This window comes from Rhinolophus ferrumequinum, chromosome 19 (assembly GCF_004115265.2).
Source record: "Rhinolophus ferrumequinum isolate MPI-CBG mRhiFer1 chromosome 19, mRhiFer1_v1.p, whole genome shotgun sequence".
In the NCBI taxonomy this organism is placed as follows: domain Eukaryota; kingdom Metazoa; phylum Chordata; class Mammalia; order Chiroptera; family Rhinolophidae; genus Rhinolophus; species Rhinolophus ferrumequinum.
This window is the reverse complement of record NC_046302.1, coordinates 3,701,263-3,728,369: the sequence shown is the minus strand read 5'-3', so window position 1 is coordinate 3,728,369 and position 27,107 is coordinate 3,701,263. Positions and strand designations below refer to the sequence as shown.

Sequence of the window (27,107 nt, the reverse complement as noted above, 5' to 3'; positions counted from 1 at the left end):
GTCCACGGCCAATGCAGAAGCTCAAGATCACAAAAAAGACTTGAGGTTTTCTAGTGACATCTAATCTGAAAACATATCTGGATTCTTTGGCTAGTGCAGCCTCACAGATGGCTCTCCACTGGACCCTGTGGCGTGGTGATGGGGAGGAGATTTGGCTAAGACCTCCCAGGACTGTCTCCCTTCTCCCTTTTCCTCTGCCCTGCTCTGGGCTCCACCATGAGCACTGCATGCCCGTGCTCCCTCGTTCTCTGGCTTCCAGTAGGTTTGGTTACTAGGAAGCAGCCCCTGTCCTACAGTTCTGCTGTCACTGGGTCCCAGGAATTCTGCTCCCTCCTCTTGCTCCTCAGGTCAGGTGGTGATGGTGAGGGTTCCCCCTTGTTCCTAGTTCCTTGGTGCTGCATCCACAAACTGCTCTTTGAACAATGCCTTCACTTCACTCTCTCCCATCAATCCCTGAACTTTGGCTTCATGGAACCCCCAGTCAAGTTGGAGCTGTGAAGGCGGTAGGCAAACAGTGGCAGTACAGTGGTTATAAAACTCTGTTGAGGTATGAGGTGTTCAGCAGCACCTGTGATGATCTGTGCCTGACTGTCATTTGAACTGGATAATGAGTCCATCAGGTGGGGAAACCAGGGAGGTATTCACTAAGCAGAGGAGTGGCAAATGCAGCGAGAGAAATAAAATGAGACTCTTGTTCAGAGGGAGAGTTGAGCATGGCCAGAGTATGGGTCAAAGGGAAGCAAGTTAGAGGCAGATCATGAGAGACCCCTGGTGGGAAGTTAGGGAGTTTGCGCTTGTTGCTGCAGGATGATGGGTCACAGTGGAAGTGTTCCAACATTGGGGGAGACATAACCGAACCTCTGGCAACTGCATAAGTAAAGGATTAGCAGGGTTCAGTGGATCCTGCAGGAAGCTTCCATGACGGTCCAAGCAAAATGAGATTCGGAGAGTTGGCCCAATGGTGACATGGATACAGGAGAGGCAAGAAAGATTTACAGATTTAAGAGCATTAGGCAATTAATTAAAAGTAAGGGGTCAAGGAAAGAGAGGAGTCTAGAATTAATTATTTTCTTCCCTCCTTTATTCCATCAAATTAACTTAGGCTTTGTATGAGGCTTGGAGCTGGCACGAAAGACCTAATAGTATAGAGGAAACACATGGCACCTGTTCCTCTGGATTAGGCAGTCTAATGGGGAAGCAGCTCAAATAATCCAGAGGAGCTCCTGCTCCTCTGGCTCTGCTCACTTGATTAAATGGAAGATTCTAGAGAGGCAGTTGTGTGTGTCTGGGATCAGCTTGGGTCTGGAGACACTGTGATGATGTGATGGATTTGGTACCTTTGAGTTTGAAGGGCCTGGGGGCCATGTAGGTGGAGGTGTCTAGCTAGTCAGGAGTTTTGAGTGAGGAGGAGCCTTGGAGACAGATATTTGGGAGGGTCTGAGTCATTGCGTAGGGTTAGATCCTCCAGGAAAAGTGTCTAACATAAGGAGTGCTCCAAACTCAGGACAGCCCTGGGGATATACCTACATTTAAGATACAGGTGGAGAGGGAGCTTCCAGTAAAGAGCAACTGCTGACAAATAACGGTGAAAGATAGGAAAACCATGGAATCCTGGGCCATGGAACCCATGGGAGGAAAGAATGTCAAGCACATGGTGATGTTAGTGGTAAGTCAGAGTCTACTACAATACAGATTAAACCAGCACTGATTATGCTTTCAGTTCTGGGAACTTCACCTTGCCAGTCCCACACCTGGTCTGGCAGGTGTCCAAATAGCCAAGGCCACCCCATCCAAGGTACCTGGACTTTAGATACCTCCAATTAGAACTGGGCAGAAAACCACAGGCCATGCTACTTCCTGCCTCAATTTACCGAAGTGGGCCAGGAGTGCTCTGACTTACCTGATCGAGGGACTTGATTCCCACCACAGACTAGTGTGGCCCCTTCCTTCACACCACGTTGGCAATACTCTATCAGTTTCTGTAGGTGGGCTTGGTGATTCTGTGGCCCGTGGTTGGTATCCCGGTCTAGAGGGTTGCCAATCTTCATCTTCGTCACCTCTTCTACCTGTGGAAAGCCCTTCCAGTCAGGTCTCACTCAGGTGCCGCAGTTTCTGACTTTGCTCATCATCTGACCTCCCCTCCCATGTTTGCATTTTGGTGACTAACCACTGGCTTCTGAAGAAAGTCCACATGTCAGTTTCAGGAACTCAGGGAGTTCCATATTCTGGTTCCCAACCTGCCTTCCAGGCTGAAACCCAGACGTATGCCACATATAAGGAGACCTGAGCCTAATGTCAGATGTGCTGGGAAACGCAGTTGTGCAGGGATACAGGAGAGTGACAAAGAGAGGCAGGCTGTGTATGTGTGAGTGAGGGAGGTAGGGGGGCGGAGCAGGGTGTGTCTTTACACTGGTTCATCACCCAGCTTCACAGGCTAAGAAGCTTAAGGAAGGCTTTTCCAGGCACTCTAGGATATGGGATGGGAATGGGATGGGGTGGGGAAATACCAGTCCTGCTAAAATGCCCTGGTGACAAGGTGGGACAGACACTAAGTGGAGGGGAAGGGCCTTGGTCTTGAGTCCACTCACCCTTGCCCCTACTTCTTCTGCTTGCTTCAGAATCCAGCTTGAAGACCCCCTCCTCCAGAATGCCCTCCCCGTTGCCTCGGCCAACATCCAAGTAGGTCTAGGCTTTGCTGCCTAGAGTTGGCCTGGGTTTCCTCAAAGGATGTGCCAGATATTATCTGATGATTCTGAGGCTGGGATGGGGAGAGTCAGAAAAGATCTGGGTATGGGATGCTGTGCTAAGATAAGGAATTCAGGTGGCAGATGCCAAGTGTTCAGGGCTCCAGGCTAGAGTCACCCTGTCCCGTTTTGGTTACTTCCCTCCTATGTTCCTTCCTCGGTTTCCTAAGACCAAACAAGGTCATCTCTGCCCTCACTGTAGCTGCATTAAGGTCAGGCTTGACTGGCCTCCTCCTTTGTGGCTAGGGCCACTTAACTCCTGTGCAGGCTCCACATACCTAGCCAGGGCTAATAAGATGCAGGAGGGGCTCAAGCCCCATTAGAGCCACCCTCTTCCCTCGTACCAGGGCCCCTTAACTCCTCTGACTGTCCTGAAGGGTCCACAAATTGGTACCAAGCTGTGCTTTGCTCCTCTCTCTGCTTCAGCTTGGCCACCCAACTGCTCCCCTGTCTCCCCAGGACACCAAGAGCAACCTTGCTGACTCCTGAATGCTTAGCTCACTCCCTGTACTTGGGATTCTGAGCCCTGCCTCCTCCGGTGGAGTTGAATGAGCTTCAAGAGGCCTTTAAACTTCCATTCTCATGCCTGGGAGTGCTGGAACAGGCTCTGCATGTGCCTGGGCACAAACTTCAGAATGAAGTCTCCAAAAAAAGCCATCTAGAGCAGCCACCAAGTGCCCCAGCTGACCTGGCACCACCACGGATATGTGAGCAAGTTCAGGTGAACCTGGGCTGGTGTCCACATTGCCAACACACAGGATTGTGGGCTGCATAAACAGTTGTTCTCCCTAGCCACTAGTTTTTGTAGTAGTTTGTTACATGGAAAACAGTTACACTCCCTTTTAGAAAATCTGTTTTCTATTGTCATATTCTGCCTTTCATATGTTTAACCATTATTCAAGATCTTCTTCTCCAGGAACTCTTTCCTAACAGCCACCCCACCCTGTCCCCAGACCTACTCTCTCATTTTTTCTGGCTTCCTAAATATAGTTTGCTTAAACTTGCACATAGAGGTTGTGCCCCCAGCATCCCCTCTCATATCCACTGGGATTGGATTTTGCTCTCCACGACATGAGGGGGAGACGGGATCTTGGCTGAAGGTGAGCCAACCAGAGCTCTCCAAACCCTGCTAGCCCTGAATGGATTAGGGATGGAACAGAGACCCGGTCATACCAACCCACGTCCTTCCCTACATCCTTTTACAACAGAGTTGGTAGGAAAAAAGTGATTTCCCTGTCTGGATCTATGTGGTAAAATGTAGTATATGCTGTCAGTAACCTGCCCCATCCCCTTTACTTGTGAGCACACACCCTACAGCAGTTGTGAGAGGTGGCTGTTGACAGGTCCCATGAGCTGACAGGAGGTGTCCTCCTCCAGCCATAGTCAACAACAGTCGTAAGGGTCAAAAACCTGGTCTCCTAACTCCAAGGATACTCGTGAATGGTGTCATTTGTGTTCTAGAGCTCAGGTCCGTGGGTCAGGCCAAGGCTGGTTGTCACCTGAGACTATGTCCTCAGTCCCTGTTCTCTCCTGGTTCCTCACTCTTCCAGGTTTCACCTGAGAGCTCACCCTTAGTAAGCTACATGAAATCCTGGCTCAGGCTCCACTGCAGGGACCTGACCTAAAACAGGCCCTTTTGTGTAATTTGAGTGGCAGGCTTGCTATTTCTTGCTGAAATAATAAAAACCAGTGAAGACTTGACACAGCTCCTTGCGGGTTCCCTGCCCAAGGTGAATGATGCCTGACTCCACCTGGACTAAGCTCCCTGCAGCCCACGTGACTATCCCGGTGCGCAGAGATCCTGTGGCAGAACTTACCACCTTCTGTACAAACAGGTCGTGGATTGAGTCCTCTACAAACACCCGGCCCGCTGCAATGCAGTTCTCGCCTTTGTTGAAGAAGACAGAGCTCATTCCCTTTGGCAAACCGACAAGAATGCTGGATTATAGCCACTCCTATGGACATGGGTGCCCCACTCCCACTAGGCCCTGGTACTCCCGTCTATAGGAAAGGGGAGGAATGCACATGTCCTGACTTCCTAAGGAGGCCAGGCCCAGCCACTGTGGGGCACATGCACCCCACTCATTCCTTAGTCATTTCAAGAGGACAGGCCAAGGGTGACTGCCCTTGGGGACAAGGCCTATGTCCATGTTGCAGAGAGTGGAGGACAAGAGGGATTGAAACAGAGTGAGAATGGAGACCCTGTCCACTGGGTGGGATCCCTAGGGTGACTCAAAAGGGGTCAGAGCTCACAACCTTGGAGCTGAGCATGGGAAGTCTGTTAGCGTAGAGCAGGAAATAGAAGGTGGGCAAAGGCAGGCAGCAAAGCCCCTTCTTGGAAGGGACAGGGTGCCAGCCCAGGCCTCTGAGAAATAATAAATATTCTCAGAGGCCCAAGGGAGCCTGTTTATAGACCTGGGGAACCCCATGTAGGGGCTGCAGAAGGAGCAAAAGCCTGGCTGCTCTGGATCAAGTCTGGCTCTCCTTGGGTCTGTACCGCCCAGTGTCATGGCCTGGGCCTTTAGTCCCACGGCGTCAGCCTCAGCACCAGGGCCAAGACCCTTAAGCTGATGGACTGGCTGCCCTTGGTTTCCCCATCTAGTGAGACTGGACTCCCTTTTGTGTCCATGCTGGGTGTCACATCATCCTTCAAATCACAGTGGGATCTTGGATGGGGTAAGGGCTTATCTGGGCACCTGGATGAACAGGGCCTTACTGGTTTGCTCCCATAGGAGTGGATGGGGGACTAAGGCATAACAATAATAATGCTAATATAAGAACAACTGATACACAGCACCTGCCACATGCAGCCACCATTCTATGTCCTTCGGACATAGTAGCTTATGATCCCTGTAACAACCATAGGAGTTAGGTATACTATTCTTCCCATCCTATAGGTGAGATTACGGAGCCCCAGAAAGGTTAAGTAACTTGCCCAAGACTGCCCAGTGAGTCAGTGGTGGACCTGGGCAAGTGTGGACATGGGCCAAGGTTGGGGAGGTTTACATTGTGCCCAAGTGTCCAGGGTTCTGCTTTGCTTATCTAGATAGGAAGTTTGCAGTGCTGATTTCAGAATATGTTTTCCAACCCATGAGGCTGATTCCAGTTATTCTTACAGTTATGAAACTTCTTGGGAAGGTGGTTTTATAGGGCACATGTCATTCCTTGTGCTCCTTGTGTCATTCCCAAGGCTCCTTCCTGCCACAGTCTACGAGGTCTGCCAATTACGTTCGCGAACTTGCCACCGTGCACTTACATTGCAGCACTGTACAAATAGCTCAATAAGGTTTCATAACTTTGCTATATCAGTGTCTCACAGCTGTGTTTGTGTCGACGTGTGGAGGTGTCTTGCTGAGTGGCGTTCATTATTGTTGTTGTGTGGTTGTGTGTGCCATCGCAAGAATGTTTGAGCTTGAATTAGAGAAAGGAACAAACATTAAATTTCTTGCTAAACTTGGCAATGGTGAAAGGGAAATCAGGGGCATAAATTAGTCCAAGTTTATGGGGACAATGCCATGAAGAAAACGGCAGTGTACAAATGTATTAAATGTTTTTCTGAGGGGAGAGAATGCGTCACTGATGAAGAGAGGTCAGGGCGGCCAGTAACGAGCAGAACTGATGAAAATATTGCAAAAATTTGTTGAACTGTGCATAAAAATCATCGGCTGACTATGAGAAGAATAGCAGACCCAGTAGACATCAATAGAGAAGCAGTTAGGGAAATCTTAACTGAAAATCTTGGCATGAGAAATGTGTGTGCAAAAATGGTCCCAAAGGAGCTCGCCAATGAACAAAAGCAAAAGAGAGTCGAAATTTGCCAAGACCTTTTGGAGAGGCAAGATGATGTTTTGGGCCATGTTATCACTGGTGATGAAACATGTGTGTACCAATATGACCCTGAAACAAAGTGTCAAAGTGTACAATTGAAGTCCGCCAATTCTCCGTGACCAAAAAATTTCCGTCAGTCCAAATCAAGAGTCAGAACGATGTTGCTAACATTTTTTTATATCAGTGGGATTATTCATGATGAATTTGTACCAACTGGACAAACAGTTAACCATGTTTACTATTTGGAAGTGCTGAAAAGGCTGCGTGAAAAAGTTAGATGAAAAAGACCTGAAATTTTCACCAACAATTCATGGCTCTTGCATCACGACAATGCACCAGCTCACATGGCACTGTCTGTGAGCGAGTTTTTAGCCAGTAAACAAGTCACTGTATTGGAACACTCTCCATACTCACCTCATCTGGCCCCCAGTGACTTCTTTCTTTACCCGAAGATAAAGAAGATATTGAAAGGAAGACATTTGGATGACATTCAGGACATCAAGGGTAATATGATGACAGTCCTGATGGCCATTCCAGAAAAAGAGTTCCAAAATTGCTTTGAAGGGTAGACTAGGTGCTGGCATCAGTGCATAGCTTTCCAAGGGGAGTACTTCGAAGTTGACCATAGTGATATTCAGCAATGAGGTATGTAGCACTTTTTCTAGGACGAGTTCGCTAACCTTATTGTCAGACCTCGTATGCTTGTGATACTACAGTCTAGGTTAAATGTGTGAGCTTGACTGTAGAATCAGAGAAAGCATCCCACCTCCGCTCCCCCAATGACCTGCCCCCAGGCTGGCCCTCACCATCTGCACAGCCTTGCTGAGGTCACAGTCAGCAAAGATGATGAGGGGCGACTTCCCGCCCAGCTCCAAGGACACCTTCTTCACATTACTCAGGGCACAGCTGAAAGGAACAGTGTTGGTGGAGTTAGATCCATGGGAGGAAGGGACATGGGGCTCTAGGTGGAGGGGGACAAGGGCAACTCCAAAACATGCTTTACTTGAAAGAGCAAGCAAAGGGTTGGAGGGAGCCCCACGAGACCAGGCCCAGTGACTTCTCCCCACCCCACACTTGCTGGCTACCCCCTCTCACTTCCTCTCGCTCACTGGCTTCCCACTGTGCCTCCTCCAACAGCCAACCCCACCCTAACTCAGGGACTTGCTCTCACTGTCGCCCTCCTTGTCACTCCTTCTTCAGAGGTCCCCACAGCTCATTCCTCACTTCTTTCAGGCCTCTGCTCCAAAGTCCCTTGTTAAGGTGCCTGCCTTAACGGCCTCATATAAAATGTAAGCTCCAGTGCATCACGGTGCATTTGTCTGACCCCACCTACTGGAGCCTAAACCCCAGCAGGGCACAGGCATTTGTCTGGTCATGTAGGTGGTGTTCAATAAATGTTGAACCAATAAGTCCACATAGAAGCATCCCCAGGTGGGGCAGCTGCAGTGCCGTAGGGGCTTCGCACCTCAAATTTTTAGTGTCGGGTGAAAAAAGAGAGTAGCTGGGGGTCCTGTGCACACTGCATCAGTGGAAACAAAATGGACTTACTGATACTGTCCTCAGAGGGACACTCAGTAAACTGGGCAAAGGGCAGAGGGTTCCTTGTTTAGGACTGAATTCAGGAGGAAGACTTCCCTGTTTCAGGCACCAGCCACGGGGGCTTGGAGAGAATCCAGGAAAACAGCAGCTGCAGAGCCAGAGTGCTTCCCGCACAAACCCTCTTTGCCTGGAGTCCTTAGAGTGACATTTCCTGAGTCCTCCCTCTGGACTCTGTGCACATGTTCAGATGTGAATTTCACCTACACAGCACAGGGGAGACTGGCCAGCTTTTGAATCAGAAGAGGTAAATAAACTGCTGTGACTACTTGCAATTACATCCCCTGCTCTGTCATCTGTCTGTCTGTCCATCAGCCCCTTGTTCTCTCCAGACTCCTCCTCTTCAACACCCAGGTTTACTCCACTGCACTCAAAATGAATCAGAGCAGCCCCGCCCTGATGCACTCACAGGCTGTGACGTCAGGCTCTACTGACCCTAAAGACATGACCCACCAGCCGCATTGGCCGTGGCTCCTGATCCAAAAAAGCAGATGTCACATAAAGCCACTGAAATTGGCACAAGTGTGGTACCCATTTGAGAAAAGGGTCACAGCGCAGGCTGGTTCAGAGGGAGTGTGCAGGGCTGAGAGATGTGAACCCCACAAAGTAGGAGTGTGGGGGCAAGGGCTGCAGAAGTATCCCAGAAAGAGCATTGCTCTGCATTAGGAGCTACAGTAAAGAGACATTGTTTTAATATAAGAGAAGCCTTTCTCCCTGTGGAATTGTCATGCCGTAGCTGGACTCCCCACTCACGTGACCCTTGGAGCAGAGACAGAAATGGGTGGTCATGTACCCTTAGAGATCCTGCAAGTCAGCGGACTCAGAAGAACCCCCAGCTGCTGTCTGTACTCATCACTCAAAGTGCAGATACCCAAAACCCACCCCAGAAACTCAGCTTCAGTGGGGTGGGTTGTAGGCATCTGGTGACTGTCTTGGGGCAGCCATGGCTGTGAGCTGCTACCTCTGTCTACCTACGCAGACCAGAATCACTGAGCTATAAACTGCTTTCGTTGAACTGGTGGGGAAACTGAGGCCTGGAAGGGTCAGGGCTTGACCCAGGTTACATCGTGAATTAGTGACAGAGCCTGGAACATAACCCCACTGTTTCAGTTTGAGGCCAAAGTACAAGGAGTAAGAGTGAGAGGATGTCCTAGACCAGTACCCTCTATTAGAACAGAACAAAAGCCTCAACACTAGCCATACACGTAATGGCATTTTTTTTAGTAACCATATTAAGGAAAAAAACAGCTAAAGAGAAACTGGTGAAATTAATTCTAATATATTTAATTTAACCCAATTAATCAAAAATATTATCATTTCAACTTGTAACCAATATAAAAAAATATTAATGAGATGCTTTATTTTGTGCGCTAAGCTTTGAAAATCCGGTGTGTCTTTTACATTCCCAGCACAACTCAATTCAGAGCAGCTCCATTCCAAGCACTCAGCAGCCACACACAGCTCCAGCACTTCACAGGTCCAAGTGAGCTCCACAGAGCAGCCACCACCAGACTTACCAAGAGCTTGTCACACACGAAATAACCTGCGTTAACCTGGCCTCCAGGAACCACAGTACACATGGAGGCTTGAGAAGCAGGATCAAGCTCACATACAGCACTGTGCATGTCCAGACACTGTGACCAGAGCCACAGCTTCTGAGGCAGTGGTGGCCTCTCCCACACACCCTAAACGCCTACCTTTTCATGATGTGCTTTCCCACCTCTGTGGAGCCTGTGAACCCAATTTTCCGCACATCAGGATGGTCTGAGAGTCTCTGGCCCACCAATGAGCCTGTGGATGGGAAGAAGTGGGGGAGTCAGGGTGGCCTCTCTGGTGCTGGAGTGGGAAGGTATGAGTCCCGTTACCCCTCACATGTCCACCCTGAGGCCAGAGCTCTGGGATGTGCCCTTGTGCTTAGTGCCCTAAGTTCCTGGGGCTCCCTGGCTTTGCTCCCTGTTAAAGACAGTATTGTATTCCCTCAAAATCCATATTGTATAGGTACAGATGTGAACAAAACCAACTCCATGTCTGTGTCCTGGATTCCACTTCATTTTTCTTTCATGCTCTGACCTTTGACCAACTTCACTGTCCTTAGTAAGCATGTCAAAGCTTTCTAGTTGATTATCGGTGTTCCTTAAAATGTAGCCATAAATATGTTTGTTAGTAACAGCCAGATAGCATGACAAATGAGATAAGTATCAAAATGGTAATAGTATCGATTATAAATAATCATCAATCATAAGACTACCAGGAGGTATGGCCCCTGGTGCTATTTCATTCTTTGTCCCTTGGTCCTGTCAGTCATTAGTACCTAAGTTGTGCTATAAAAAAAAAAAAAAAAAAAAAAAGTATGGTAACAGCTGTCTCTTAGTGGGGGATAATCTGCACAGAATTGTTGGGTCATCTCTTCCACTCCAAACCAGTCTTCCCATAAATAAATTACCCTATACTAAATTGTTCTATTCTCTGGAGTTGCCTGCTTTGTTTGTCGGTCTTGAGACACCTTCTTGTTACAGTGGCCATTACCCTTTGCCCCACCACCTGACACGTGTTGAAGCCCTGATGCCCATTACCTCAGATGTGACTGTATTTGGAGACAGGGCTTTGAAAGAGGTAATTAAGGTAGGATGAAGTCATTATCCAATCCAATTAGGGTCATTACCTTTAATACAATCTGACTGGTGTTCTTGTAAGAAGAGCAGATTACACAGATACATATAGAGGAAAGATCCTGTGAGAACACAGGGAAAAGACAGCCATCTGCACGCCAAGAGAGAGGCCTCAGAAGGAACCAACCCTGCTCACACTTTGATCTTGGACTTATGGTCTCCAAAACTGTGAGAAATAAGTATCTGTTGTTCAAGGCCCAGTCTGTCGGTTTTGTTACAACAGCCCAAGCAAACTCATACAGTCTGCGTGTGGCTTTCAACATATCAAGGTATATACCAAGGGTACAGGCACCCAGACTTCCAGCTTTTCCAGGGTCTCCAACAGAGACCCAAGGGTTGCCTGGCCTGGCTGTGGAGGCAGTGTTGCCCAAGCATGACAGACTCCAAAAGGCCTTCCTTAGGGCTGCAGCCTGGCCAGGAGAGCCCCAGGCGCGGAGAGCCTGGGTGTGGAGGGCCCAGCTGTGTAGAGCCCAGGCATTCGCTGCCTCATGTTTGGAGTGACTGGAACCTGAATGATTGGAAACGTACCTGCCTCTTACTCCATTTCACCCCAAGCCCTGCACACACCCTGCCCCCCAAGGTGGCTAATTCCTTTTCACCTTTCAGATCTCTTTTTTCAATGAGGCTTCACGGTCATCTCTCCCCAAACGTAAAGTCATCTTTTGCTGCTTTAAGTCTCTTTCATCTTTTGGCTTCAGACTCTCTACTCTTTTAATTTGCCTCCTACTTCTCTGACTGCTCTTTTTCCATCCCCTTTGCTCTTCTTCTATCCAACCTTAAAATACCCTTTGCCTCTAGCTCTATCCTGGACCCTGCTCTGCTCTTCTCAATTCGCATCATCTCAGCTGATCTCACCCTGGCTCACCTTTTCAAATGCCATCTTCAGGCACATCATCCTCTCAATCTCCAAGCCAAGCTCCTCTGAAATACAGATACATTTATCACTCCTCTGTCTGCTCAGCACCTCCACTTGGATGTCTCACAGCCTCTCAAATTCAATCTACTTGAAACTGAACTCTTAATTTTTCCCTAGACGTGCTCTTCCTCCAGGTTCTCTATTTCAGTAAATAAACTCTGCTTGCAGCCAGTTGTTGAAGCCAAGAAACTGAGAGTCAATCTTGACACATTCCTTCCCCAACCCATCAATCAACCAGTCTTGGGCTCCTTTACCCACCCAATCCCTTGACCTCCATCTCCACTGCTCCCCTGCCTCTGAGCTTATAAAATTACATATGCCCATGTGCACCTGTGAAGGTTCAAGTTCCAAAGGTTTGCAGTGGGACACCATATATATATATATATATATTTAAAGCTCCACAAATGATTTCAATACTAATTCCATTCCACCACTTCCTGTTTAAAAAAAATCACTATTTTGGAGAGAAAATATTTGCAAAAAACACATCTGATATAAAGGACTGGTATCCAAAATATGCAAAGAACTCTTAGAACTCAACGATAAGAAAACAAAGTACCCAATTTAAAAAATGAGCAAAAGACCTGAATAGACACCTCAGCTAAGAAGATATACAGGTGACAAACATATGAAAAGATGCTTCACATCATATGTCATTAGGGAAGTGCAAAGTAAAATAATTAGATACTACTACACATCTATGAGAATAGCCAAAATCTAAAACACTAACAATAGCAAATACTAACAAGGATGTGGAGCAAACTCTCATTCACTGATGGTGGGAATGCAAAATGGAATAACTACTGTGGAAGACAGTTCAGCAGTTCCTTATAAAACTAAAGATGCTCAACATACCGTCCTGCAACCTTGCTCCTTGGTATTTAACCAAAGGAGCTGAAAAGTTATATCCACGTAAAACCCTGCATACAGATGTTTATAGCTGCTTTATTCATAATTGCCAAAACTTGGAAGCAACCAAGTGTCTTTCAGTAGGTGAATGGATAAATAATCTGTGGCACATCCAGACAATGGAATATTATTCAGCACTAAATGAAATGAGCTATCAAGCCACAAAAAGAGATGGGAGAACCTTAAATACATATTACTAAGTGAAAGTAGCCAATCTGAAAGGTTACATATTGTATGATTCCAACTATATTACATTCTGGAAAAAGCAAAACTATGGAGACAGTGAGATCAGTGGTTACTAGGAGTTGGGGAAAGGGAGACATGATTAGGTGGAACACAGAGGATTTTTAGGGCAGTGAAACTATTCCATATGAGACTACAATGGCGTATACGTCTCATTACACATTTGTCCTAGGACATACGAGTACAACACCAAGAGTGAATCTTAAGGTAACCTTGGACTCTGAATAACGATGATTTGTCAATTTAGGTTCATCAGTTGTAACAAATGTACCATCTGATGCAGGATGTTTATAATGAGGGACACTACACATGCATGGGGACAAGGGGTATATGGGAACTCTCTATACTGTCCACTCAATTTTGCTGTGAACCTGAAATTGCTTTGAAAAAATAAAATGTCTATTTGATAATAATAATAATAATAATAATAATAATATCACTATTTTTCGCTATCTAAGAAATATTTATAAGGTATTATATATCAGATTACAAAGAAATTCTCCATTTTAGAAAGAAACATTTTTATATGCTATTATAGGTTGGATTGTGTCCTTAAAATGTTCGTATGTTGATGTCCTAACAGCCTACCTCAGAATGTGACCTTATTTAGAAATAAGGTGCTGCAGATGTAATTAGTTAAATGATGCCACTATGGGGGGACCAAATCCAATAAGACTGAAAAGAGGAAATTTGGACACAGACACACACACACAGGAAATATGCCATGTAAAGATCGAGGCAGACCTCAGGGTGATGCTTCTACAAGCTAAAAAGAGGCAAGAAAGGATTCTTTCCTGGAGAGTTTAGAGGAAGCAGAGCTCTGCCAACACCTTGATCTCAGATTTCTAGTCTCTAAAACTGTGAGACAGAATTTTTGCTGTTAAGCCGTCTAGATTGTGGTGTTTTGTTACGGCAGCCCTAGAGAATTAAAACACAGGCTATATTCTCTGATCATGACATAATAAAACTAGAAAGTAAGAACAAAATCTTAGACCAAAAAATTATTTGAAAATTAAAAAAAAAAATCTCTTGATTTACTGGATTAGAGAGGAGATCAAATATACAATTATATGTTACTTAATAATAAAAGCATGAATACAATATATTCAAAAATTATAAGGTAGAAGTACACTTCTGGAAAGCCAGCATGAGGAGCCCAGTGGGCAATTTCCCAGGAAAACAACCATAACTGGTGAAAATCATTTAAATAACAACCACTTATATTCTCTAGAAATTTTCCTGGGGGAATACAGCAAATGCAGGGACACTTATTCAAGAAAAGCTAGTAAATCTCAGTAAGAACAGTGAGAGTCAATGGCACTTGAACTGTGAACCATTCTCTCGCTCCATATCTCCCCTCTCCCTCCATCTTGCTGGAAGCTTTATTCCAGGCAGGTGTGACCAGGAAGGCAGGACCTTCTCTCCTACAGCAACCAGTCCAGGGATATGGCATCTCACCAGGAGGGGCAGGCAATCAGCATTTCTCATTTCCTCCACTCTGAGTTTCAGAGGTTCAGTTCTTGGTGAGTATGTCTTCCACCCAGCTCCCACTCAAAAGAAGAAGGCTCTACCATACGTGAAGCAGGCTGAGTCTACTGGGACCTCATTCGCCTAGCCCTAACTCCCTCAGGGGGTCCAGCACCTGAGGTAGTGCCTCAGAGATTTTGGCATCTCACCAGGAGGGGCAGATGCCATAACCTGGTGAGATGCCATATCCCTCAAAGAAGCTTTCTATAAGGACAGAGAGCTCTAAAACACTTTGCAAAGGAAAAGACTTTATTCAAAATGGTGACAGCAATAAGGTAAACCACAGGTCCATTGGTTTACCAGAGAGAACCAGGGAAGAGCCCTTCTGGCGAAGAACCTCAAAGGATGGCCTAGAAAACTACCCATGTAAAGGGGCCCAAATCTAATTGGATCAGCTTATAGAGCAATTTATGCCTTGGGGCACTGTTGAAAACAATAGAACAACCAGTCTGCAGTTAATGGAGCTGAACAGCTGGGTGTGATACCAAAGGAGGCAGACAGCTTAACAGAGAGACCAGGGAAAGGACAGTCAATGAGAAACCTGACAAAACTGCTTCATCCTAGGGTGATGTGCATGCCCAAGGCTGTGCTCTCTGAGGGATGACATCACTGGCTACATACTACAGGGAAAATAGACTTCACTTAACCAGTCTAGTCAAGTCATAAAACAAGTCAACAGGCAAATAGAAACAAGGTCTGGAAAGGGAGGAAGGGAATCAGTATCCAGAGTTGGTACAATACATTATGTAAATATCCAGTTTTTAACCAAAAAATTAAAAGCATGCAAAGAAACAGGAAAGTGTGACTCAACAAAGGAAAAAAAAAAGTGCAGGCATTATAAACTGACCATGAGAGGGCCCACATGTCATACTTAACAGACTAAGACTTCAAAGCCGCCATTATAAATACGTTCAAAGAACTAAATTAAACCATGCTTAGAGGAAGCTATGATGTCAGTGCCTCACCAAATAAATGATTTCAATAAAGAACCAACTATGAAAGGACCAAGCAGAAATTCTGGAGCTGAAAAGTTCAATAACTGAAATGAAAAATTCAGTAGAGAGACTCAACAGTATTTTGAACTGGTAGAATAAAAAAAATCAGTGAATTTGAGCATAGAGATTATGCAATGTAAAGAATGGAGAGAAAAAAGAATGAAAAGAAAAAATGAAGAGAGCCTCAGAGTTAAGTAGGAAAGCATTATATACACCAACATATTCATAATGGGCGTACCAGAAGGAGAGGAGAAAGGAGCAGGAGAAACATCAGAATAAATAATGACCCAAAACTCCCCAAATTTGATGAAAAGCATTAATCTATACATCCATGAAGCTTAATGAATTTTATGTAAAATAAATGCAGAGGTAATCATAGTAAAAATACTGAAAGATAAAGAGAAAATTTCGAAAGCAGCAAGAGAAAAATGACTCATCATATGTCAGGTTAACCTGCTGACTTCTCATCAGAAACAACAGGAGGGCCTCCTCCTGCACCATCAGGTTGGCCGTTCCACTCACTCTGCACCACGTTGCTCCACCTGCCAGGGCGCATCATGCAGCAGGCCCTGTTCTGACCAAGTGCATGTCCAGCTGCCTGGAGCCCTGGCTCTCCCAGATGCCCATGCCCCACCCACAGCCCTTACCAGATCCTGGAAGGACGTTGATTACACCCTTGGGAATGCCAGCCTTCAAGGTCAGCTCTGCAAACTTCAAGGCTGTGAGTGGGGTCACCTAAGGAGGCAGGACAGAAGACTGGGTCAGGAGGGATCGGGAAGTGGGATCCTGCCGTCCTCTCCTGGCAGCCTAGGTAGCAAGCAGGGAGGGCAGCCGTGGTGGGAAGACCCCTGGGGGAAGCCATGTTCATGCCTCACCACCGTGGATACCACCAACTCAGCCAGCTTCTCACACAGCTCCAGCTGGGAGCCGGGAACAAAGTCCTGTTAACCTCAGATGCCTTTCTAGCACCTTCTCCTGGCAGGGCTCCAACCCCTCAGCGAGGCCTGGGTCCTTTCCTGCCTGTTCATTTCTGCCTCCCATTTACACTGAGCCCTCAGGAAGCACAGAGTCCCAAGGACTGCCAAGCAGGGCCTCATACTCAGAAGGTTTCCTCCTCTGGCTGTGGTGCTGCCTTAGTTGTCCACCTCCTGGCTTCTGGCAGCACCTCAGCCCAGAGAGGGCCTAGAGCTACAGGGTCCAGCTGTGGTGCAGATGATTGCCCCACTGCTGGAGGCCGTGCTCTGTCCTTCACCAGCCAGCAGTTGGCCCTCTTCTGGGGAAGAGGGAATGCATTTCTGGTCCTGGTAACTTTCCTTGCCAAGGTAAGGCTGTGCCCCTCCCACACCTAGGCCTCAGGCTGAGGGGCCAAATCTGTGGGGTGTTTGCCCTGGGAGTGGGTTCCAGGTGTTCCTAAGGGCAACAGGCTAGCGGGGATCTTCCAGGGACAATTGTCTTGACCTGTCAGCCGGCCCACACACACGCACACAAAGGGAGAGGTTAGGGATCATCTCAGGGGTTTGTTGTAAGGCTTAAATAAGCAAATGTATGTAAATTACTATTAAATCTATGTAAATTGCTCTTAATTGGTTATATATGTTAAAATGCTCAAAAATACTTAACTCCAAGCACTATAATATTATAAACGTCAGCTATTGTTATTGTTAGTTTTTTTAAAATTATATTAATACCCTTAGGGACAAATTGCCCCCAAAGAAACTGGGGGGATGGGGGACTTTCTGGGAGCACTCTCCAGATCCACATGCTGAAGCATCTCTTCTTCAGTTCCTAAACCCCCCAGAGCCAGGTAGAGGAGGGGCTGTTATTGCCAATGCACAGGTGAGGAAGCTGAGGCTCTTGAAGGGGGTGGGGTGTCCTCACCTCTGGGGGACACTGCTCAGCCCCTCCCAGCCTGCATGAGCCACCCCTGACATCCCACCTCTATGCCCTCTCTGTGAGGCGCTGGGGTGGTGGATGCACAAATCCCACTGCTCACCCCACTTCCCTCCAGGACTTTGGTTTCTGAAGCCAAATAGGCAACCAGGGCACCATTTCTACTAATAGACCACTTCAGGCTGTCTCAGAGCACAGGGCCAGGGTCAGGGGCACCAAACAGGATTTCTGATCCCCGGGATCTGGAGTGCTGCCGTCTGTGAGGAAATCCCTGACTCTGCTCAACAGGCAGCTGCAAATGCAAGCATGATTACCCTGACTCAGCCACCCTGTGGCTGAAAGAACATGAAGTCTACTTATGGCGGGCACTACTGCATGCTACCTCTGCCCACAGTAGACTGGCCCTCATCGGCAGTACCCTTCCTCCCTTGAAGAGAAACCATGATTGGCATGGCGAAGGGGTCAAAGGGCCATCTTGCCCCTTCTGCTCAGGGTGCTTCCCCATGCCCTCTACAGCCCACAGGCCCTGCCCTCACCCACCTGGGCAGGCTTGATCACCACTGTGTTCCCAGCAGCCAGGCAAGCAGCCGTCTTCCAGGAGAGCATCATCAGGGGATAGTTCCAGGGGATGACAATGCCACAGACCCTGCCATATAGAAGAAGCAGGCTTTCATTTCTTCTCTCAGCCTGGGTGCCCACAGTGGGCCTGCCATCTTCTTCCTCTCTCCCAGGCCTGCTATCCACTACAGAGCCAGGTTTCTTGATATGGCACCAAAGGTCCTGCTGAAGGCAGCTCCTGCCTACCTTCCCGGGCCCTAATGGGGCAGTGTATCCAGTCTGTCAGGAGTTCCTCTTTCCAACAGAGCACGATGGCATGGGACACTGGACATTTTCTGATGGGAACTATGAGACCAGTGTAGGGACACAGTTTGGTAAGGTATAGCACCGACAACCAGGGAAGGGAGAGCAGGCCGGCATGGATAAGAACCTTGGCAACTAGCAGGGTCTGGGAGAGGGCCTGGGGTCACACGGCAGGCTGGGGGGACATGGACAGGGTCCAGGGACAAGTGGGCCAGGAGGATGGGTATGAGGCCAGGGCTCAGTTCTGTGGAGAGGAGAAGCATGGAGTCAGCCTGGGAAGCCTGATAAGGTCTGTCTGCTTTGCATTAAGAGATGGCACCCGGTGTAGTGCTACCCCTCAGTCGAGGAGAAAGCCTCTGTCTGGGTGGTGTCTTCATGGAGGCGAGGCTGCCCCACAGTCCCAGGGGACCTGATGACAACACCTATGGTCCCAACAGCCATGTGGCTCTACCTTCCTCTGTCCCTTGTAAAACGGGGCCATAACAACACCTCTCTGCATGAGTGTCAGATAATTAGAGGAGCTAGTGCATGCAAGAGCCCGGTGCTGACTACACGGCTGTTACTTTCATCATCATCATCTTCTTCATCATCTTCATCACCACCATGACCATCAGAGAATGCTCCCAAAAAGATGACTGCTTAGCTGAACCTAGGCAGGGGGAGAGCGTGTACAAAAACCCATGGCATGACGGGTAGTGAGTGAGGAGCCACAGAGTGCTCCGTCAGGCAGAGTGGGAGGGAGACGGGGCTGGGCACGTGCAGAGGCTGACTTGGGGGTCTCCAGGCCATCCTGGGAGGGATGGGGCATGCTGAGGGCTTAGGAAAGTCACTTCCTCACACTGTGTACCCCCAGCAGGCTGAAAGAGACAAGACAGGTGTAGGGACCAGAGTGAGTGTCCCCAGGGAAGTGGTGAGGTCATCAGGGAGAGAGCGGGCTGGGTTGTGGGGGACTCCAGAGAAGAAAAGATATCAGAGAAGTAAGTCCCACTGTCATGGGCTGAATTGTGCCCCTCCCCCATTCATAGGTTGAAGTCTAATTCCAGAACCTCAGTATGTGACATTTAGAAATAAGGTCATGGCAGATACAATTAGTTAAGATCAGATCTTATTGAAGTAGGGTGGGTGCCTAACCCAGTATGACTGCTGTTCTTATGAAGAGAACGACATGTGAACACAGACACACACACACACAGAGGGAGAACTCCATGGGAACATGAAGGCAGAGTCAGGCAACACCAAAGATTGCAAGAGAACCACCAGAAACTAGGGAGAGGCCTGGAGCACATTCTCCCTTATGGCCTTAGAAGGAATCAACCCTGCTAAAGACACCTTGATCTGGGACTTGCACCCCCAGAACACTAAGGCAAATTGTTGTTTGAGCCTCCTAGATCTCTGTTGCAGCGGCTCCAGCAACCTCCTACACTTGCCAACATAGGGGAAAGACTGTGACCCCTGGGGCTGGGGGTGTCTGCAGCTTGGGCCCTGACATAGAGTCAAAGCCAGCAGGGGCGTGGGATGCAGGGACGGGATGAATACATCACTCACCAAGCTGTGGTGAAACCGCTCTTTCGTTAGCCTCTGTGCCTCGTTTATTCTTGATGGTCTTCCTTAGTGGGAATCTCATGGCTTTGGCTCCCCCAGTATTGAGGCCCGCCCCTCCCAGCCATTGCCCTGTTGTGCTCCAGTTCCTTGGGTACTGCAATGGGGTGACTCCTGCCTGTCCCAGTGTCCTGTCCAGTGTGCCTGGATGATGGGAGGTTACACCCTTTTCTCACTAAAGAGAGCTCCTGGCCCCGGGGAGGTTGGGCCGGTGTGTAGCTGAGTGAGGGGTAACGGAGCTGTGGCATCACTTTGAAGGTCACTGTGGCACTAGCCAGGGCAGTCGGTTGTGCACATTGATTGGAGCCCCTGCCCTGTCCTCCTGCAGACATTTTTGGAATGCTCTGCGTGTGCCCTGGGAGTGCAGCAGCATCAGTTTGGATGGCATGTGTCATACAGAGAACAAAATGAGATTGCAAATTAGAGAGTAGACCATCTTGGTGCACTGGTCTAGGGGAGGAGGTCGCCACACAGCTGACAACTGGATGGCCAATAGCTGAAGGACTGGAAGCTGGGGGAGGGGTTGGGTTGGTGTGAATATATAGAGGGCAGCATGGGCGTAGAGAGCCCAGGGTCCAGGAGGAGGCCATCATGGCTAAATGCAGTGGGGTCACGGACATCGGGAGCCCAGTGAGCACACGGCCAAAGTCAGGAGGTTGATTTCATTTCAGGTGCACTGGGAGCCACTGGATGACACTGAGAGGAGCAGTGAGATGGCCAAACATAAGTTTTCTAACATATTCTGAACATCAGAAAGGGCTGGCCTTTGCTCTTTCTCAGCACCAGGTAGGCAATTCTCTACTTCTCCCCATAGTTTAAGCTGTATGGCCTGGCCTGGAGAACCTCTGCCCTGGTGTCTATGCCACCTGCCCCCAGCCTTACCCCTTTCCTGTGGGCTAAAGGAGGGATTTTCCTGCACCCACAACCCACCCTCCCTCGCAGCCCACTCTCCTGACAGGAGCCTCCCTCACCAGCAGGCCTGTCCTTCAGGACCTGGTTTGTCCAGCTGTACTCATTGTTACCAACCCAAGTGAGTGAGTGAGGACATTTGAACACACTCTTTTTACGAAACACTCCCACATTCCCAATGAAGCTGACGGCCTTTGACCACCATCCAGGGGATTGTGGGGTTCCTGCTGGTGGAACACAGTCTCCCCAGCCTGTGAGGGGTACAGAGCAGGTGGGAATGACCGAAAGGTGCTGACCGAGGTGGAGCCCTGTCCCAGGAGACTCCACTCCCTCCCAAGGTCACCCCTGGCCAGACCTTTCCTTGCGCACCCATGCATATGACTTGTGAAGAGGGACCACAGGACAGGACAGTGTGGGACGTTTTTTAGACACCATCCCTCAGCTTGCTTTCCTCAGGTAACAGTGGTCTCTGCAGGACCTGTTGCTGTGCTGTGGCTATAGTGCTGCTGCACTCCCTGCACAGCCACACACCATTCCTCTCGGGGACACCACAGAGCTCAGCGTTGGCTGTACTGTCAGGTTCCAGTGCAGCTGCTGTCAGCATCTTGGGTGTGTCTCCTTGTGAGCCCCTGTGAGTGAGTCACCACAGTTGTGCTTTGTGGGGTGAGGACATGTGGGTACTGAACGGTCACTGCCAAGTTGCCTTTCACAGGAGTGGACCCACTGGCCCCCACCCAGGCAATATGCTGGCTCTTTTCCCTCCCTGGGCCTTTGGGTCATCTGATGGTGAGGTAGGGCCTCGCTGCTGGGTTTAAATCATTTCCCCAGTCTGGTCTATGCTGACTGAACACTTGCCTTTTCCTGCTGAGCATCTCTTTCTACTCTTGCCTGTTTCTCCATCACTTTTTCTGTTCCTTGGGGCTATGCAGTAGTCCCTCATTTTTATGCACATTGATCATTGTACTCTTTTCAGAAAAAATTTTTAGGGTGTACCCTCTGTTTCCTACTATGACTCTGACTGATATAGGGTTATTGTGGGGATTATATAAAATTATGTTTATAAAGTTGTTAAAATAGTGCCTAGCACAGAACAGGTACCATGGAAGTGGAAGCTGTTTTTATCCCGAGAATAGAAATTTTCAGCAGTTTTGATCATTGTTGTATATCCAACCCCTGAAAAGTCTGGCACATAGTAGTTGGCAAATAGATGCTTATTTGATGAATATATACAAGGGGAAGATATGCGCGCTCCACACAGCATGTTGCATGAAAAGCACCTGGTGTGTGGCTATTCTCCCCCCTGTGCTGTGACTCACCCGATTGGCTCCTTCCTGGTCAAGGTCAGGTTGCGGTTAGGTCTAGCTTGGTTGATGGGGATGGTGGAGCCCTGGAAGAAGCATGGGGGGCTGTCAGTGGCAGGGGATTCGTCCTTACCCCTTCCCTCTGAGTAGCCACCTTGCCCTTGGGGCCCAATGAAGAGCAGGTTCTTATCTGCGTCTTGATGCCCCCACTACCCAGATGGGTAGGAGATGCAAACCTCCTAGCTTATGTATAATGGGGACATCTGAGTTCAGATATGGGTACAGCATGCAGCCCACCTCCCTCATTGTCTGCACTCCTCAGCCCTGTGGAGGATAGCGGGTCCAGAACTGACAGAGACACTGTGAGCCCTGCAGCCGTGGGTCTCCCCAGGGAAGGGTTGATCCAGCACAGCCTCTAGCAGGCAAACCTCCAACAATGGCCCCGAAGGTGAGGCCCAGCTCCCTGGGACCTGGGACATAGCCAGCTACTCCTCTTGCAATGATGTGGTATGGCACTGTTGACCTTAAGATGGGGAGATAAAGCAGGTGGGCCTAGCATAACCAGAGGAGCCCCTGTAAAAGCAGAGAGTTTTCTCCAATTAGTGGCAGAAGAGAACCAGAAGGATAGGGGAATGGAGGGCCAGGACAAGGACCAGAGAGAGGTCTGCAGGAGCTGAGATCGGCCCTGGCCAGCAGTCAGTAAGGACCAAGGCCCTCAGTCCGGCCACTGTAGGAACTGAATTTGCCAACAGCTGAATCGGCCGAGGAGCAGGTTTTCCCCCCAGAGCTTCTGAATAAGGCCCATCCTGGCCACCCCTTGACATAAAGCATGTAAGATCCTGGCATAGAACCCAGTCGAGCCCACCTGGACTTCCCACCTACAGAACTGGGAGCTAATAAGTGGTGTTGTCTTAGGCAGTAAGTTGTGGTAGCCCATCTCCCTCGTTGCCCACACTCCTCAGCCCTGTGGAGAGGAGAGAAGGTGGGGAGCCCATGATAAACACTGGAGGCCCACAGCCATGTGACACAGCATTCAGAGTAATGTGCTACCCTCAGAGTTAGTTCCCTGCCAGGCCTGGCCCGCCTATGTGAGTTCTCATGCAGTGGGCAGGAGCCCAGGCTCCACCTGGATCTTGTCGCACCAGCCAGCAAAGTAGCGGAAGGTCTGGATGGACATGCCCACGTGGGTCTTCAGGGCCAGCGTGTAGACGGCACCCGCATCCAGAGCCTCAATGGTGGCCAGCTCCTCCTGATGCTGCTCCATGAGGTCTGCCAACCTGGCCAAGGCATGGGGGAAAGGAGGGAGAGAGGCTCAGGCCTGGCATAGCCTGGTCTGCTTTTTTAAGGCCCTTCTCCAAGGGGCTGGGGGCCCTACCCTGCACACTCACATGTGCTGACCTCAGTTTCCTTATCTGTGAGATGGAACAGTAACGTTTATTTCGCTGGATGAGTGTGAGGATGCCCTCTCACCCTCTCTCCATCCCTCTCTCCATTTATTCCTTCCTGAAATATTGATGGGTTGACTACTTTATAGTAACACTCATACAGGATTCTGCAGAGGAGGCTGCCTGCCTCTGTAACAAGGAGGTCACCATCCCAGAAGGCCACCCTCTCTGTCTTTGGAAAGCTTCCACCAGGGGAGAAAGCCTGCCTGGCTTCAAGCACCAGCCAATCCATGGGAGGATGCTCCTGAAGCTGGTGTCTCCAGGAATGGAGAGGGAGGAATGACAGGGAAGGTGCAAGGGAAGGAATGTCTACATAGCCCTCCTGGAGTCTGAACACTCCAATGTCCACTTGTCCACCCATGATTCTGGTGGGTGTGCTGCTGTGGGTAGCCTGGGAGTTAGAATGTAGCTCCCTCCCTGATGTGAAGGTCTCATGCACACAGGGGGCAGGGTGGATGGGGGAAGGTAGAGACCACCAATCTAGAACAGCCCTCCATCTTGCACATAGGGAAGCTCGAGCCCAGAGACAAGCCTGCTGACCTGTTCCTACTCTGCTTCTTTCTGCATATAGCCACTGGCAATGCCCTAACACTCCCAGATCTGCTCCAGTCCTCCTGCGCACACCTCAAGTTCCCCCAATGGCTGCCCTCCACATTCAGGACATAGTCCCAACCCTGTGCTTGACTGACCACCCCTAGACCTTACCCATTTCCTCCTGGGGCCATGGAACCTACTGCCTTCTTCTCTTCTCCCTACGTCGGTCCCCTTCAAGTGTCAGGTAAGTCAGGCCTCTTGTCCGGGACCTGTGGGAGCTGTGCTCATACCATAGGCCTGGACTGCAGTTTCTGTACTCCAGCTTCCCCTCTCAACCTTCTGCAACTCTTTCAGACCCTTTGGGAAACCGACCCTAATCCCTCCCACCCCAAAGCAATGCCATGTCCCTGCAGTGTTCTAATAGCATCTTCGCCTTTTTTTAAACCTCGCCTGACTGTCACTGATATTCATATAGTTGAACATTTCAGTACTATTTCCTCTCCCACGAGGGCAGGGACAGCATCTGGTCTCCTGCTCATAGGCACATGGGCAGCATGCTGTGAAAAGTTGGTGAATGAAACTGTGGATCGAACGAGCACAACAAAATAGCAGCAGGGACATGCTGTTGCCTCAGAAACAGTGCCCAGGTCACGCTTTGGGTAAGAAAAGCAAAGGTGTAAACTTTTTGAGAAACATTATAGATGAAATATTAAAAATATTTTGTGGTATTTCAAAGACTAGGGTTCCATCATCCATAAGAACAGATGAGCCAAAGATATAAATCTATATTACAAATTAGCCAAAGATAGCATCTGTATATTGGCCCCTATGTTGTTTATATCTTCACTGCTGGCTGAGATCCATTAACTCGAAAGCCCACTGGTGCAAATTTTCACATATCGAGTTATTTTTAAATTATCCCAAAGCAGCAAACTGTAGCCTGCCTAGTTTGCATTCCCGCAGAATCTCGCCGACAGCTGTTACCACTGCTGAGACAGGCTGTGTAATTATAGTCCCCACTTCCAGAGCCCTCTGACCCAGAGACTCCCACTGCATTGCTGAGTGACATCACCTGGACATGGCAGCCCCTTCTCTGATCTCCCCTGTCCCTTGGAGTTCCCTTACCCCCTCCCATTCTGAGTAGTGATCCCCTACCCTCAGCGCAGCCTCTGGAGGGTCTCCTGCTTTAGGGACTTCCTCACTGGCAACCCAATAAAGCCTGTTATGAGTTGCTGCCTCTCATGGCCATTATTTTTTCCTTGATCAGCTCCAAATCCCTCCAACTCCTGACACTCCTAGACAATGCCATGTGTGATGTGGCTGAGTCATAAATCTAATACCTGGGATACACTTACTAAAGGAATTGTCACCTGATCACACTAGTTGGGAGGCTCCTCGAGGGGAGCTGTGCAGAGTTGCTCTAATGTCAACCTGGGAAAGCTGCACTTCTGCCTCTGAGAGCCCCATCCCCTGACCAACAGCTACCCAGGCCATCACCAGAGCCTTGGAGGTGGACCTGCACACAAGGTGGCAGTTTCCCACAGATACTTTCACTGGGTTTTTGTGGTCCCACTCTGGCAGCTGCGTATGGCTGGCTACCCAGATTCCCAGGCAGGCTCTATCTTGTTCCCCAGAGATTCTGGGGCACTAGCTAATGACTTTCTCTAACTCTCCCTTCAGGATCTATCTTCCCAGCTTCTCCCACAATTGTTGTGTCTTATCCCTGTAATGCATTCCATGTTCCATAATACCCATGGTGGTCCTACTTCCCTCATTGAACCAGGGCTGCTGGGCAGTCATGTCTCTGGGAAATCCTGCCCTGCCCTTTCCTGGGACAGCGATGGGCACTCCTCCTTTTTGGAGACTGGGAGGCTGCCAGGGGCTGTGACCAGGTCACTAGGAGCACTCAGGCCTTGATGTGTCTGTCCACCCAGTCCGGGTCTCCACTTGGAGCTGTGCAGGGTACCACCTCCTCATTATCTTTTTGGTTAGTGGGGTTATCACATGTGTCACCAGACAGTAGGAGAGCATCTCAAGGGAAGGACACTGTCTTCTGGGCCAGTGCTGTCTCTCACAGGGGTCCCTGTTCCAGAGCCAGCAGCCCATCACCACCAGCATGTACACTTCACAGCTGTGACTGATCTCCAGAAGCTCTAAGTCACTAGTCAATGGTTATTTTTAATAACTGATGAGTTCTCCAAGGAGTCTTGAAACTAAAGCTATGGCAGGCTGGGCATGTCCGACCTCCATAGTCCTCCATCTCTATTACATTTTGCACACCATGCAGGCCCTTCTCTCTGCTCCCCTGCTGCAGGGGCTGCCATGGTGTTTCTGACCTCTGGAATAGAAACTAAAGGCGTTCTGACTGCATGACCAAGATGGGGGCTTTCCTGCTGGATGAAAAGCATGCTCAGACTACATCATCACCAAGCTCTGTGCCTGAGATCTTCCCCAGAATCCAGAGCACCAAATCAGGACCCTGAAACTGCTCACAAAGATTTCGGATGCTGCTCAGTTCATTTGCCCAGCTCCTGCCCTTCTGCTGGAAACATCACCTCACTTCCTTGGGGGTGACTGCTCTGCCCCACTGGGACTACCTGATTCTAGGGGAGCAGCCTGTCTTCCCAGCCTCATTCCCACCCTAACGCCATAAGCTGAAGTAAGCCCAAGTCCTTTCCTAACACTTCTGATTGGGGCTATGGAGAGGGGACTCCCTTCGCCCTTACTTAAAAAAAGAGGAAAATGTGAGGGTGGGCCACATCCCTGCCCTTACTGGCTTCTGTGCACAGGAGCCCCAATCCTTCCTCTGGCCTAGGCTGGTCCAGGTAAGCCCTGTGCCTATCTGGATCAGTTGTCAGGATCAGTTGTTAGCTTTGCCAGTTTGTGGCTGTCATCTGAAACATTCCCTCAGTTTTATACCTCCTCATCTGTCCCTCCACCAGTGACACCTTTCCCCTAAGGCCAGTTGTGTCTGGTGAAATTCCTCCTGTCTCTCAAGTAACTTCCTTTGAGTAGCCTTTGCTGAGCCTCAGGCTTCCATGACCTGTCCAGGACCCCAACTCTTTCATATAGGATCTGAGCATCCAGCCCCACCCCAAGCTGAAGGTGGTGGTGGCTGACAGGTGAGTGTGGGGCTCTCAC

The 27,107-nt window shown here is 49.1% G+C and overlaps 1 protein-coding gene and 1 long non-coding RNA gene across 3 annotated transcripts in view; one reads left to right on the top strand and one right to left on the bottom strand.

Moving 5' to 3' along the window:
- The window catches only part of ALDH1L1 (aldehyde dehydrogenase 1 family member L1), a 114,913-nt gene that overhangs the window by 4,001 nt on the left and 83,805 nt on the right, over positions 1 to 27,107 (bottom strand). For both annotated transcript variants that reach the window (XM_033135659.1, XM_033135658.1), the window contains 8 exons: positions 23,114 to 23,264; positions 22,003 to 22,073; positions 17,858 to 17,963; positions 16,075 to 16,162; positions 9,866 to 9,959; positions 7,379 to 7,478; positions 4,562 to 4,660; positions 1,901 to 2,066 (listed from right to left, as the gene is read on the bottom strand). In XM_033135659.1, the coding sequence (XP_032991550.1) occupies positions 1,901 to 2,066; positions 4,562 to 4,660; positions 7,379 to 7,478; positions 9,866 to 9,959; positions 16,075 to 16,162; positions 17,858 to 17,963; positions 22,003 to 22,073; positions 23,114 to 23,264 (875 nt within the window). The remainder of the gene's footprint in view (positions 1 to 1,900; positions 2,067 to 4,561; positions 4,661 to 7,378; positions 7,479 to 9,865; positions 9,960 to 16,074; positions 16,163 to 17,857; positions 17,964 to 22,002; positions 22,074 to 23,113; positions 23,265 to 27,107) is intronic.
- LOC117038750 (uncharacterized) lies at positions 17,977 to 27,101 on the top strand. The gene is made up of 3 exons (XR_004425715.1): positions 17,977 to 20,563; positions 24,004 to 24,210; positions 26,281 to 27,101. It is a non-coding gene; the product is annotated as an uncharacterized LOC117038750 (long non-coding RNA).